The sequence below is a fragment of the Diadema antillarum genome, unplaced genomic scaffold (genome assembly GCF_040938485.1).
Source record: "Diadema antillarum isolate AM-2024a unplaced genomic scaffold, OU_Dant_1.0 seq00000732_RagTag, whole genome shotgun sequence".
Taxonomy (NCBI): Eukaryota; Metazoa; Echinodermata; class Echinoidea; order Diadematoida; family Diadematidae; genus Diadema; species Diadema antillarum.
Genome location: NW_027271633.1, coordinates 376,119 through 391,538, shown reverse-complemented (window position 1 = coordinate 391,538; position 15,420 = coordinate 376,119). Strand labels below are relative to the sequence as shown.

At 38.4% G+C, this 15,420-nt stretch overlaps 1 protein-coding gene across 1 annotated transcript in view; it reads right to left on the bottom strand.

Annotated features, from left to right (window-relative positions):
* LOC139738263 (uncharacterized) overlaps positions 1-15,420 on the bottom strand; it is a 52,329-nt gene that overhangs the window by 2,337 nt on the left and 34,572 nt on the right. Inside the window, exons 2-7 of the mRNA XM_071648912.1 lie at positions 9,296-9,466; positions 7,936-8,119; positions 5,859-5,988; positions 3,661-3,754; positions 2,600-2,827; positions 163-290 (exon numbers count right to left, since the gene is read on the bottom strand). Coding sequence (XP_071505013.1) covers positions 163-290; positions 2,600-2,827; positions 3,661-3,754; positions 5,859-5,988; positions 7,936-8,119; positions 9,296-9,431 — 900 coding nt within the window. The 5' untranslated portion in view covers positions 9,432-9,466. The remainder of the gene's footprint in view (positions 1-162; positions 291-2,599; positions 2,828-3,660; positions 3,755-5,858; positions 5,989-7,935; positions 8,120-9,295; positions 9,467-15,420) is intronic.

The following is a 15,420-nucleotide window of genomic DNA, read 5'->3' as shown; positions in this document are numbered from 1 at the left end:
CTTATCTTATGCATTTTCTCGCTCTGAAAGCGAAGTGAAGTGGCTATCCAACTGAGAAAAAAAAGAGAGGTAATTAATTGTTGTACCCACACGCACATATAAGTTTAATCTATTATTGTCTTATACGCTAAAAACAAGTAAACCAGAAACATAGAGTCCAACCTTGATGTGATGTGAGTACTTGACAATCGAACATTCCCACGCTTGTTGTTTAGAGGCCGACCCTGCCGCTCTCTTCGAAAAGACCCACATGGTGTTGAAGGTGATGTTGTCCCCCGATGGGTTGAAGGCTTTGTGAAACAAGGGACCGAAGGAATAACGTTTACTGGTTGGATCGAATGAGATTATCTGATGAAGTTTTACACTTATTTAACGTGGCCGCGAAGAAAGTAAAGTGAATGCTTGTATGCAAGAAACCACAGGAACGGCTTAACTCTCTGAGTGCTACATTAATTTCTTGTCCATATCAGTTATATCTGTGATATTTGTGCACATTTGCCTCATTGTCAACGAAAGGTTTAAACTTCCCTCTAAAAGACTAGACAAGAGGGGACCTGTGAAGTTCTTTGCCTATCGCTGCTGCTTCTGGTGGGCTGGTACCAGAGAATCTAGGATTTAGAGTCCGGGGTCTTCATCACTAGGCCACAGCGTAACTCCACACCATGCTCATGACTGCGTCGCCCGAAACGATTGCCACTTGGCAAATTATTTCCTCCATAAAAGGAAAAATCCAATCCCAGTATATTACACAAAACAAAACGGATGCACGCCACGAGTCCGACACCCACGAGTCATACAGCCAACGAGCTCCACACGAGGCCAAAAAGGCCTATGAGTCCGACATTGTTAAGGTAAACAAGGTCCACGAGTACGACACAAGGCAAAAAACGACCACGAGACCGACATTACATCGGCACGCAGTGTCGGTCTCATGGGCCTTGTTTGCCAAGTGTCGGATAGAAGGGCCTTATTTGCCTATAGTGTTGAGCTCATGAGCCGTATGACTCTTAGGCTGTTACTCGTGGGCTTATGACTCATGGATCTTTCCTATGTAGAGCTCGTGGGCCGTATGACTCGTGAGTGTCGGACTCGCATGACCCCAACAATATATACCTCCCCCTAAATTTGTCTGACGGTCTCGTGAATATTGAATTTATGTAAACACTCCACTATGGACGGAAGTGCATTGTGGATCTTATACCTGTATAATGATAACGTTCACGGACATAAAGGTGCTAAGAATAAAAAACAAATATGACACACACAAAAAATTCGGTGGATTTCTTTTTTTATTATCTAGGTATATACCAACTTATTTCACTCTAGTCCTGAAATTTGCATATTGGGAGATCCTTGGATTCTTTGGTTCTAACCCATTGTTCTCTGTTCCAAACCTCCGATCGGAGTTTTAAAAGAAAGACTTCTATTAGACTAAAATATTTCATATGTTTCTTTTTTTGCTTTTCGATCTATGCCGAAACAACCCCCCCCCCTCCCCAACAAAAAAAAAAAAAAAACTGAAAAGAAAGCTTGTCCTCTAAATGAGGTGTATTTGGATTTTGAAACATTCGTGGAGGGATTCGGCTGGTTTCAAATGTTCAAAACCATCCGAATACCCTCAAAACTACTCCCGAATGTGGCCCCGACAAATTTCATTCTGGCCACATTCGGGATGTATTCGAATGGAATTCGTTTGGATTCGGGGAGGCATTCGGGACATTCTGGGCAGATTCGGGCCTATTCGTATCATTAGGGGAGTAACGGCCCGAATCATCTAGCCAAATAAACCCGAATATCACGAATAGAGCCGAATCTTTCCAGAATGCCCCGAATACCTGCCCGAATCCATCCGAATCGTTACCCGAATCGAGAGCAAAATACAGGCGAGTGAGCCGAACAGGCCAGAATACGGCCTAATAGCAGCCAAATATGATAGGCCGAATGAGCGGTCAGAATGACCCGAGTAGCCTCACGAATATAGCCAGATTTGCGATTCTGCTCTGATTTGGGACCTATTCGGAAACTAGTCGTCTCTGATTCGGGGAGCTCCCCGAATCAGAGACGAATAGGTTCCTAATCCACCGAATCCATCCGATTCAGGCCATATTCGGACAGAATCGGTACAAATTTATTCTGGAGAATTGGCTTTGGTGTAAGCCTGGCTTTATCAACCACACCAAATTAGTTTTAAACAAGCTCGAAAGCCGGGATCAGGCTGGTCCATCACTTTATTTACAGCGAGTGAATCCTATTTACTATGAAAACTATAATGGTCGCAAATTAGGATAAGGACAATTTTTACACATTTTAAAGTAAGCCCTGCCCATCATCAGAAAATGCAAAATGAAGCCATTGCCGTGATATCCCACTTGTATCATAACAAGGGATATTCTTGAAATCATAATCAAAATGTTCCTTTTTTGTTATCATATTGCTTTCTTGTTAACGCAGCTTTTATCGCAAATATCCCAAATTGACACGAATTGAGTGTATTGCGATCAAACTCAATACCATTTGTGCTCATAGACAAAACAGCGCCCTCTACAGTCTCAATCTATGACACTCATTGGAATATGGACAGAATGTTAATAATATTTACCTCCTTGGAGTTTTGAGCTGAGGTAAGTGACATCCACGATTTTCCAGCCCTGCTGCAGCATGTTCTGCAATTGCGGAAAGACATCGCTTGCAAGCCCGTAAATTCGGCGGCGTGAGACACGCATCCTCTCGACAGTCGTGTAGGTGACGGGAATTACAAGCGACTGGTAGACGCAAGGATTCGACTGAAGCGCAGACGACTTGTGAAAGACTAGCTGCATCAAAAGATCTGTATCGCAAGATATAAATGGTAAAAATGAAATCATATAGTTCTAAAAAAGGCTCACGTTATATCCAGCACATCCCTAATGTTTTCGTTTCCACCACTTTCAAAACATTGTATTTGTTCCATTTCACTCAACAACAAGCCAGCCAGATACACACATTTTTATAGTATACAATGAATTTATGAAGCAGTGGAAATGGTGATGAATTATTAACTTTACCACTCAGTGGCTATTATGATAGGTGGACGAAGAAGAAAAAAAAAGAACTTTTGCCGTGCGCATTAAAAGAAAAATCAAGGAAATGTTGAAATCTAAAGTTTTCTTCTTTTTAACGTTTTATTTACCTCAGTCGGAACAACACATTAGTAGTGGTATTGCCCATCAATGGCGTAAGACTGATCAGTAACAGACGCACACAAAATCAATGTTATATCTTGGTAAGCAATCTTTAGTTCTGAGTCATGCGCCTTCCGTATGCCATAATGCCATCATCTGTCTTTTTATTTTCATGCGTCACATACATATTATACGCGAAAAGAACCGCAATGTAAGTTTGATCAAAATCAATGTATTATTAACATGATTACACTAACTTTATAAACAATTTCTCCAATTTCACTCATTATCAACCTAAACTACAAACATCATACCCATGGCAGGAGAAAGCAAATACCCCTTAAGAGAGTTAAAAGAAAATTTGATTGGATTTGGAGTGAGTTAGATATACAGTAACATTTCAAACATTGTACCGATTGTTTTTACATTTAAAGAACAAAACAAACAAAACCAAAAAAAAAAAAAAAAGAGAGAGAGAGAGAGAAACTTGTATGCTCACTTGTGTTCTTGGAGTCTTTAGAGAGTTTATCCTTAGAGTATGAAATGCCTTGAAATGAGACTAGCTCGTATCCGCTGTGCGCCTCTGATTCAATCTGGTATGAACGAAGACAAAGAAGGGTGAATATTGCTCGGTAATATATTCTTTTGTTTTTACAGGGCGAAATATATAGGAATCCAAGTAAATCCACAATTTTTTTCTAATTTTGTTTATTTGTTAGTTATCAAAGTATAAGCCTTTCATGTATACGTGTATCAAAATCTTTAAACTAAATTTTCATTTTGCTAGAATGGAATCGAATCGGAGAGGGCTGTTCTATGATTAAGATATCGCCGGAATGGGTAACCAGGCAATAATTTTTTAAACAGGTCTGGAGTAGGAGTTAAAATTGTGGAATTGCTGAATCATGTAATTATCACAAATTCAAGGACCTTCCTGGAAATGTTCCATCTGAATTCCATTAAGTACTTTAAAACATTTTAGTGGCAGAGTACGAACACATACCAAATAAGATTTTATCGTTTTGCATCTATTTCATTTTTTACATCTTAACTTCATTGAGTCATTTTGTGTCGTCTATGTTTTTCATTCGATTTTTGTGTCTCTGCGTGATGCCTATCTAAAATTATTTATCATTTAGCATTTGCAGGTAAATATTTTCACTCGGAAGAAGGCCTATGTGTTTCGTGTACAACAAGGCATATTCTAGAAGTTATGATTACAAATATGCTGTATTTTCTTATTACTTTCTTTTTTTTTAGCAGCTTTAATAACAAATATCTCAGCTTAACCTTATAAAGCCCAAGGGGGGGGGGGGGGCACATTGTGCCCACCCTACCAGATTTTCGTTTGCCACTCCTTCGCCCTTAATCCGATTTCAACCAAATTTGGTGACTTTTCCTAAAATCTTATTGCAAACATTATGATATATAATTTAGCTATATTTGATGTTGCTGGTTACCATGGCAACCATAAACTGACAACCATGTCAATCAGATTTTACATCTTTTTTTCTGTTCCCATTTCATTTAACAGCATTACAGTGTATGAAATGGGTGTTTCTTGACTGAAATTTGTTGAATGAGCAAAATTTGAAGTAATTATGGTCCTGGTCCTTTGTTTTTATGTGACAAATGCATAAAACAATAGATATAATAGAGATAATTGAAAACAATGATATTTTCTAAAGATTGCCCTTATATTTTGAGTTATTTTGATTCCTTCACCCAAGTTATGCCTCTAATATCATTAGTTTATCATATTATTAATGTGCAATCTCAAAATTCCAGTATCATGCAAATATGAAATGTCATAACTATACATGTACCCATCCCAAACATTTCATCTCAGGTCTCATAATGTATCACTATGTTGATATGAATAGCGCCCCCGTGTGGTGACCTTGAGAAATTTCAACCATAACAAATAATAAAACTTTACTTGCTTATCATTTGTGGCAAATATGAAAATGATTGGTGTATAATATGACATACATAATGGGGATAAAGAAATTATACAGAAAAATCAGTGTTTTTAGCATATTTCCTATGTATTTCTTTATATTTTGGTAAATAGCGCCCTCCATGGGTGACCTTGTGAAAATTCGAATGTACGGTCATGTAGAGTATGAGTTACTCTACCCAAATGCCAAATATGATGATGATACATCAAATAATAAAAAAGTTATATAGGGGGGGGGGGGGCCACAATGTGCCCCCCCCCCCCCCCCCCTTGGGCCTGTGAGGGGTCAAAATAGCTTGGGCTTAATAGGGTTAACAACAATGAAGTTAGCTCGTTTTGTGACAAAACTCTTCAAAAAGTATAATATGTATCTATATATATAATAGAATGTGTGAGTTAGTGCATGTGTTTGTGCGTGTGTGTGTGTGTGTGTGTGTGTGTGTGTGTGTGTGTGTGTGTAGTCTTAGTTCCAGCTCAGATGAGATATTTGCCTGTCTGGATCTGTTACTCGAATCAAAGAAATCTGGACTATTCTTTGAAAGATCGTCAAATGAATATTGAGTTCAATATTGTATCTTTGAATATTCAAACAAATACTTCGACTCTAAAAAACAAACAAACAAAAAAAGAGACAAAATACAAAAAAAAAAATCCTCGTAATTCCACCAGTAAGAACATGCAGACACAATGTAACACCGAATGAAATGCAAAAAAAAAAAAAAAAATGAACGTTTTACCAATGTGTTGAAGTCGGTGAGGTTGGCGGTTTCACTCGCGTATGTTACATTCTCTCCTACTGGGTGCAAGTCATCTTTGATGCAGATGGAGACTTGTGCAAATTTCACCTGGCCAATTGGAGCTGAAGGACTGCGATTGTGTTTGATTCCAGCGGGACGAGGAGCAGCCGAAGAAGAAGAAAGACATAAAGACACAGACAGACAAACAGACAGACAGACAAACAGACAGAGCGGGAAAGAATAAAGGAGAAATGAAGACAAACGTGATAAAAGCGATAAAAATTCCTCATGAGAGGAAGTTCCTAAACCAAGCGATAATAATTTTATAGTTGCATGCTTTCCCCCTTTTTCTCGTGTGGTCACCGTTTCCTCATTGTAGAACTTGAACAAGCTTCATTTCAATGGGATTACCACAAAGCTGCACCAGGGCCCCGTTTCAAAAAGCTGTTACGCAGGACTTTACGACCGACTGGAATATGAAGTGCCAAAGGGAGTGCATTTTTTTCTTTACGTTTTTATAAAGTACGACTGTATGTCAATATTTCATCTTTACCATGGCAAACAATCCACTTTCAACTAATCACGTGTGTATGTGTTAACATGTAAGAATAATCATTATCATCTGCAAATTTCGATTTCATTAACAATGATTAGAAAACCCACTTGGCTTGCCATATCTAATTCATTCGTAAAGTTGTGCGTAACTTTACGAACTGCTTTGTGAAACAGGGCCCAGAAATTACTAAATTCCCTTAATCATAATTTCAAGAAATGCTTTGTTAGATATGGGAGATTTCTTTCCGATCACCATGGAATTGTATAACGTGTAGGGGGAATGCACCCTACAAGCGCTATACTTTTTAGCATTCCTCCCCATGCCTCCCCATTGCCTTCCCACTTCCAGCATTTCCGTATAGTTACAACATTTTTGTAAACTTATCCTTTATTATGTATCATGATGAAATCTATAAGTATTCAATTTCTGTGAAATATTTGTATGTTTTTGTTGGAAATAGAAAAATGAAAGAATGAATGGAATAATGTAATGCAAATCTCAAGAGCTTCTATAACAAAGCAACTAAATGACGACTGTCAGAAAACCATTCACATGAAACATAAGTTTGTTTGTTTGTTCGTTTGTTTGTTTGTTTGTTTGTTTCATTTTGGTGTTTTCATTCCATATGATCACAAATTCACGAGATTTTGTACTTCCTCTCCATTCCGAATATAAGCTCTTTGAAACTCTTTTTACCTTTTACTTTTTACTCTGATTAATTCTAATTACGCCCAATAGCAATATTTACAGTATTATAATCTACAGATAAACTTTTACTAGCCTATCGGACTGTTTGTTTTCTGTTACTCTGGCCTGTTTCATAAAGAGTTACGATTGATCTTACGCTTGATGTATTGGACGTAACTCAGTGAATCGAGCATAAGATCAATAGTGATAATAATGATAATAAGGTCTTGTCGAAGGTAGCCTCTTGAGTGTTGCCACTGCTCTACCAGAGCTCCCTACCATTATCATTGTTACCCCAGCGCGGCGTTGCCAGGTACCCATTTATATACACCAATAATATAGATCGAGAGGGACATATTAATCATCTTGTCCAAGGACATAAGCCCTGGGCGGGAATCGAACTCGGGTCCTACGATTGGGAGTCAGGAGTCTTACCCAAATGCCACAGCGCTCGACCCCCCCCCCCCCAACAGAACGTAAGTGTACATCGTAAAGATACTTACGCTTGATTTTAAGTACAGATTTGATAGCATATCGCGCGTAACTTTTTCAGTCGCATCAATCGTAAGATCAATCTTAACAATCTGTGTACCTGAAACAGGCCCTTGGGCATGGGGTGGTAATTTTTTTCCACTTACACAAATGCGCAGAATCGAGGGCCGGTTTTTGACGAAGAGATATCAATGAAATTATTGTATCATAGCCATGACAGCAACCGCCAAAATAAGTCGTTCATTGCCATGGATTTTCTCTCTGTTCATCGCATTTTCCAATAACCTTAAACGGGCCTCAAGAAGTTTCGCACAACGTGCGCATGCGTGCATCATGACTTACGAGTCTTCTGGTTTAACGAGTATTGCCTGAAAGAAGATGTAGTATCGCCTCTCCATGCCGTACTGCACGTGTAGTTTTTGCTGCAATCCTGGCACCCACTTGAGCACGACCACGCGAAAACCTCTTTGGTATGGATCATTGAAGAGCTCGAAGTAGGGGGTCAGGTCAATCCTTAGATTTCGGCCTGTCAGGGTACAAAATATAAAATCAAAACATGGTTAATTTGTATTTTGTTTTCGTTTGTTTTTGCTTATTCTATTACTCTTTAACCCTAAAACGGCCGGGGGTCGAATCAACCCCCTCGACATTTTCCAAGACTATTCCGCCGCGCGATTTTTTTTTTTTTTGACCGCGCCGTTCGCTGACTATACTATCAAGTGTCGCACATGTTATGACACCATTTTATGAAAATCGGCCATACGGTTACGATGCTGCACAACCTTTTATACATGCCTGTCAGACGGAAAATGGCTGAAAAACGTGATTTTCTGTACAAAGTCTATACAAAATGTTAATGGAGTTTCCTCACCATATTAAAAAAGTTATGTTTATCTTCACTTTCATTGGCTGAAATCAATTATTTTTTAGCACAATTATGCTTGAAATAGGTTCTGTCATAAATTTTGCAAAAAAAAAAATATATATATATATATAAACCAAAAGGCCGAACGACAAAGAAATACATAAGAAATCTATTGAATAATACAATACATAAGAAGTTAATTTTGATGCCAGATTTTTTTTTCAAATACATTGCTAAGAATGCTGCAAAGAATATTATCACCAAAATTAGGATTCTAGGAGCTTTATTGTCTATTTTGGAGCAAGATGTTTGATTATGCATAGTTAAGCATCATTAATTGATATAATGAAAATTTCCATTTCTTGTTTTACAGTTTGGTAGATTACTCCACTACAGGTAATGTATGTGCCAATTTTCATGGCGATTGCTGGATAGACGGCCGAAATCTCGGGGGGGGGGGGGGGGCGAGTCAACCCTCCCCCAGCCATTTGACAGAACAGCCCAAAAAGCCCGGCCTGGCTAGGATTAATGAATGCTTGATTTCAAATTATTTTACTTTGTCCCGATTAATTGATCTGCAGCGTTTTTTATTGTTATGTCATTGTTCCCGTGCCTCTCCCTAACAAGACATTGTTTAAATCAGGGTGTTCAAACCATCCATCAAAATCATTACTCAAACTCTTGTAAGCCTTTTGTAAGCCTTTGCTGCAGTATAAATGGGATTGAACAAATTAATCCTTGCGCATTCCTCAAGGTTTTGTGACAGTGAAAGACTACGAATGAAGAATTCTAGACTAAGAAGCTATTCTAAAATGAGTAAAAAACTACATTCTTCACCCATTCGTGTGATTCCTATGGCTTTGATGCCAATGATGTCATACTGAAGGCGCGTTCCCTTATACGGTACCGCGTCGACTGGCAGGGCGGAGTGCTCCCCGACTGTTACGGCGCTCGAGCTACCACTGGCACCCATTTCTGTCCGTCACAGGCTGTGCTCTGGTTAGAGGCCTATAGAAAAGGAAAATGGTCAATAAAGTCTTGTACAACCACAGGAACTAAACCATAAAGGATTGGCATAGTTTTCGTTGAGATTGGACTTCAGCAGATTTCGAACTTCTTGGTGTGATAATGAGAAAGTTCTTATGAAATATGAAAGAACGTACAATTCTACGAGGAATTCAAAGTTTATTTGATCAATTATTGATTGGAAATTGGTTTTGATACGGCCGAGATGTCCAGAAACAAGGAGATCCTGATATAAGATGGGCCCCACCTTTTATTATAGCATCGCTTTGTTTTAATAGTTAAATTCTGTCATTGGATATGTCAGCCATTTCTAAATTTGTTTTCATCAAATAAACGTTGTATCTCTCAGAATTTTATACTCTTTTATATTTCATGAGTGGTTCCTAACTAACTCTCAAAAAGATAAAATCTGAATCCCCAATCTCAACAAAAATTATATCATCCCTTTAATACAGAGTGAGTGCACACAAACCGTGTTCAAGTTGATAAAGATAGAATTAGACCACAAAAAATGGTAGACATTTCATCCTAACACAATCCCTTAATCAAAAAGGTCCTGGACTTTTAGAGGTTTCCATTATGTCTTCAAGAATCAGTAAAATTAACCGCTACTACGCTGCAAAAAAATCCGGTTTAAATATGAAACACCGAGCTGGTGTTAAATTTCCGGTGCTCATTTATGGTGTTAGATTAACACCTCCGGGTGTCATTGCAAAATATAAAAAAATTGTGTTTTTTGATAGTTTCTTCGTTACTACTGTTCTTCCTGTTGATTTTGAATTTCAACAAGGCGATCAAGATTTTCCGATAAGTACTCGATTTTTTGGAAAAAAAAGAAAAGGTGTGAACAGGTCATTTACACCAAAGTAACACCAGTAGGTGTGGTCTCCTATTGAAGCTGGGCGGATGTTATACCATTGACATTAACACCAGCAATATCAAATCAACACCATGCGGTGTCACTGTTGAATTAACACCAGCGCAGTGTAAAAAATCACCAGCTACAGTGTCAAATTAACACCACGAAGTGTAGCTAAACACTTTTCAACACCATCAAAAGATACTTTCTACACCTGTGCGTGTGGTCTTCTATAAATCGATGTTACATTTAAAGGGATGGTACAGTATTGGCGGAGGAGAGGATTAGGCTTTTAACTTTTTGTAAGATGCCACGAAACCACTTATGGAATAGTACAGAGCATTGACTTCTATGCCGAATTCAACGTTCATTAATATGATGGAAATCTGTTTGGAATGACTGAGACATCCAAAAAGAAAGTAAACTAAATAGGTCCCACCTTTTATTAGGATTGCTCTATTTTGGGTATCTCGGCCATTTCAAAACCAATTTTCATCAAATAAACGTTGAATTCTTCTTGGAATTCCATGCTCTATAATATTTCATAAGAGTTTTCTCATCATCTCACCCAAAAATGTTACAAAAATGAAGTTAGGGCTACACCAGAACTGTACGTTCCCTTCAACACCCAAGGTGTCAAATCTAACACCGATGTTTTGCAGTGCTTATACGTTTTCAAATATTGGAGGACGCGATGATGCCAACAACAATGTCTACCACTGAGCTGTTGAGATATTATACGTTGCCCTCTTGACACAATATAGCAACAAGAACAGGATGTATCCATGCAGTTTATCAAATTCTATGGTCTTGCAGTATAGCCAAGCAACGATGCTCTCTTTCAGGGGAAAGGGGTTGGGGTTCCTATAATTTAAAGAGCAAAAACATGTTTTTATACGTACACTCTTAAAACATCCGAGTCAGGACTGACCCGGAACTGGGTCCGTTGGGGTCACACACCGTTCCGAGTCAGAAATGACACGGAATGGGGTCAGATATGACCCATTCAGAGTGCATGAATTGGGTCAAGGTGACCCCATTCGGGGTCTTCATGGCCAAATTTCAAGTCATTTTGACCCGGAACGGTGTGTGACCTCAACGGACCCAGTTCCGGGTCAGTTCTGACTCGGATGCTTTAAGAGTGTATAATAATCATTATACACAATTTGATAAAGGCCCTACCTATCAAGGGGAGTATTGTGATGTGATAATTTTTCTTTTTTCTCTCTCTCTCTCTCTCTTCAAGTTGGAATGTATTCGAGAAAAAAAAAAACAAATAAAACCCCAAAAGCAAAAGTTAAATTCCCAAAACTTTGTTACCTTATCAGGCTCGATTTAATGAAGCTGTATTTGTGTTTGTTGTTATTTTTTTCTGTTTGTTTGGTTTTCTGCCTTCTGAAGACGGCCAAAATATGACATGGAACTGCATAATTTGTAAGTGAAATGAAGGCATATTATGTTAAAAAATATTATATAACAAACTAAAAAAGCAGTAATGTTAGCATAAAAAAGTAGTGCATTGACTGGGATTTCAACACTTTGCATTTTTAATGGAATGTGAAAGTATTCTGTTAAATACGTATTGTGATTTGATGTAGAAAATATTTTTGTGTAATTCGATCAAAAAAGGGATATCATTATACACTATATATGCTATGCTAGTAGGTTGCTGACAAATTTGTAAGAGCAGGATGCTGTATCATTGTTAAATTTCCAAATTGGCATGTTAAAAAAACTATTATTTGCATAGAAACTTTTCTAATAAATTCTCCAATTCTCCCATTTTCCTTTCACGGATATTACGATAGACCTCTTATAGTTTGTTTCGCGTCAACTTCAACGCGGAGGAGTCACTCTGAGTGCATCCAAAACAATGCGACGCCTTTAAACCTGTTGGATTACCAGCTAAACAGCTAAGCATTGCATCACTTACCATATCCTTATATCAATTACTGTCATTTTACTTATGATAATGAAACCCTGTGCCACGCACAGACCCCCTAAAAGAAACAAAAATGACACATAAATTATGCTCGCTTTATTTGGAAGTAAGTCTAAAATGATTATTTCTTTCAATTGCACTGCGCAACTTAGCTGATGCTATTGGAATTTATGGTTTTGGCATCTTCTGGATCGGGGTATATGTGACCCTGCACCACAAAACAAACAAAAAGTCGCCAGACATGGATTTTTAGTTAAGGGCAGATTCTGAAAGAGAAGACTCTAAGCTTTAAAATGATGTATAACTCAATTCAATTGGATTCTCTTAACCTATAAAAATACTGGAAAGAAAGCACACACTCTGGAAAGTGTGAACTGAGAAAAGAGGCTCTGAAGTTCAGGGTCTATTCAAGTGCTTAATCTTTGCTAAGCCGTGCTACCTGTGCCATGAATGGGACAAATATATCCGATTTTTCTAAGTTTTATAGCTTAGTTTCCTTATTTTAGAAGCACGCAGTGAAGTATTATAGTTTTGTTCGAAACAGTTTTGTTAACCCGTTAGTATAGGCCTTATATATTTATTTTACATGGCTCTTTGACATATTATAAATCATGAATTTGATTATAATGCTGTAGGACCTTTATGAATACGACAACTTAATTGTACGTTATATAGTCCCTTGACTTAGTGCCCTTATTCACTTCACACTTAAGAGGTGTTTATTCATGAATTTATTTTTTTTTTTTTTTTTTTACTGCATGTGAACTTTAAGTACAGGTCGATTTTAGTGGGAGAGTCCACGGATTCTTCAGTTTTGTGGCCAAGGCCTTATACCTTTCCTGGATACCTTTCTTACTTCATTTCGGTTTTGATTTTGTTTTTTCTCTTGTTTTAATTAATTTTCGTGTTTTTTTGTTTTTTTTTTTTGGGGGGGGGGGACTTTTTTTACACCCGATTATTAGTTCGCTTGGCTTGATATGTGTAGGATTATGATACAGAAAGAAAGCATGAATGGAGCGCGTTTTCACAATAGACATCACAAAATCCCCTCCTAACCCCAGAAATTAGGCTGATGACAGCACTCTTTTTCAAAGATTTACTGTTTTCAACACTGATGTTATGATGGTCGCGTGACTACACAAGTGGGTGGAATTGTGATCTTATACAGAACCAGTGTTCCATACAATATTACAGTTCATAGCAAACTCAGCTCGTCGCGGGTCTATGGTCAGTGTCACGCAGCTGTGCAGGACTTCACAACTACATTAAATGTACTAATGGATACCAGGGAGGTTGACCTTTCCGACGTACAGCAATAGCATTTAAAGGGCGAAGGCGAACCGGAGACGAATGAAAGATCTCAAGGTTGGTGTATACATCAATGTCTTCTGTTTGCGTGGTCTTCGAGCTAGACCGAATCATTACTCAGTATAATGTGACCGAGCATCACAAAACGAACAAAATGTCGCACACAATGATTTTGTGTGAGACCTGAAAACAGGTGAAATGGGTCAACCTGACCAATCTTGAGTTTTTCATATTGTCTGAAAGAAAAAAAAGTCTTTTTTTCTACATTATATCAAAGTTTGGAATCATGAAACAAACAGGAACTTGTGTTTTCAGCAGTTTTTCTCGAGCACTTTGTGGTGGAAAAGTGTGATTATATAGGTGTTTCTCAAAGAACCCTCTTCTCATTTCTCAAAAACCATGTCCATACTCTTCACTTTCAACTCCAATAACTTTGGAAAGAATGAGGCTACTGCATTGAAAATTGGCATTAATCATCTACAAAATGTGTTAATTCAGCATCCCTAATTTCAGCTTAATCTGATAATTCCTTCATTGTTGTTGCTCCGGTGGTCAACATCCTGTTTTTTGTTCCATTAATCCCATACCTACCATGGATTGGTAAAGATTAAGCGCTTGAATACACCCAGAATACTTCAGAGCCACTTTTCTCAGTTCACACTTTCCAGAGAGTGTCCTTTCTTTCCAGTATTTAGATAGGTAAGGAGAGTCCATTTGTATTGAGTTATACATCATTTTAAAACTTAGAGTCTGTTCTTTCAGAATAATGTTCTTAACTAAAAATCCATGTGTGGCGACTCTTTGTTGGTTATGGGATGCGGCAGGGTCACATACACCCACCACGCGGCTGTGTAGCTGTATGACTGACCTTTGTTGTGCCATGGTCCGCAAGAGTACGAGGTACGTTTTGGGTGTTCAACAATGACGGCGTATGCTCTATAAATTGTTCTTCGAGTGTGAAAAGAATCGTGCGTGAGCGTATAGGACTAAAGGGACTGATTGCACCATTGGAAGAACTCAACTACACAATACAGAACCGACAAAAACGTCACACGCCCATCCATAGCTGCAAATATTGGTAAGTAAGTGCATGTAACACCTATTGGCGTGAATTCACGAAAATGGTACAATCTTAATTTGTCCATGGTTTAAGCCATGCGTGGACAAAGATTGTACCACCTTCGTGAATTCGGGCCATTGTTTTGGCATCAACATCAATCGCAACGTCCTTCATTTATTATTGTAGTATTTGTTAGACAGAAAGATCCGTCTATCCGGAGGAGTCTTATATCATTTTGACGTTATTATCGCTCTCCTCCGTATAGACACCCATAGGAGGGGCTTCCGTGAAGCCATGGCGGACGCAATGTAGTCTCCGCGGAACATATCCCCGACGACCCACGACCAGATACAGGCCGATCTTTCGGTCAAAGTATAGGTTTTCCCGGTCAATTTCATACTTTTGTCATTCAAGTTCCTATTCCGAGCATTCGATTTCACGCATTCCACGCTCGCAGCACTGAATCAGCAATCAAATTCAAAATCCGGTCATTCGAATTCACTATCCGAGCATTCAAATTCACTGTCGGAGCATTCAAATTCACTATCGGAGCATTCAAATTCACTATCACAACATTCAAATTCACCATTGGAGCATTCAAATTTAAGAGAGGAGCACGCATTTCATCAATGAGCAGTCCAATTCATGTCAAGCTGGCGACGGAATCTCGTCGGTCATTCAAATTCGTAAATAGGCAACCATGTTCCAAATAACTGCATTCAATTTAAAAGAAGTCCTGAATTTAGTTAGTTTGGGGTCGTGTGTGC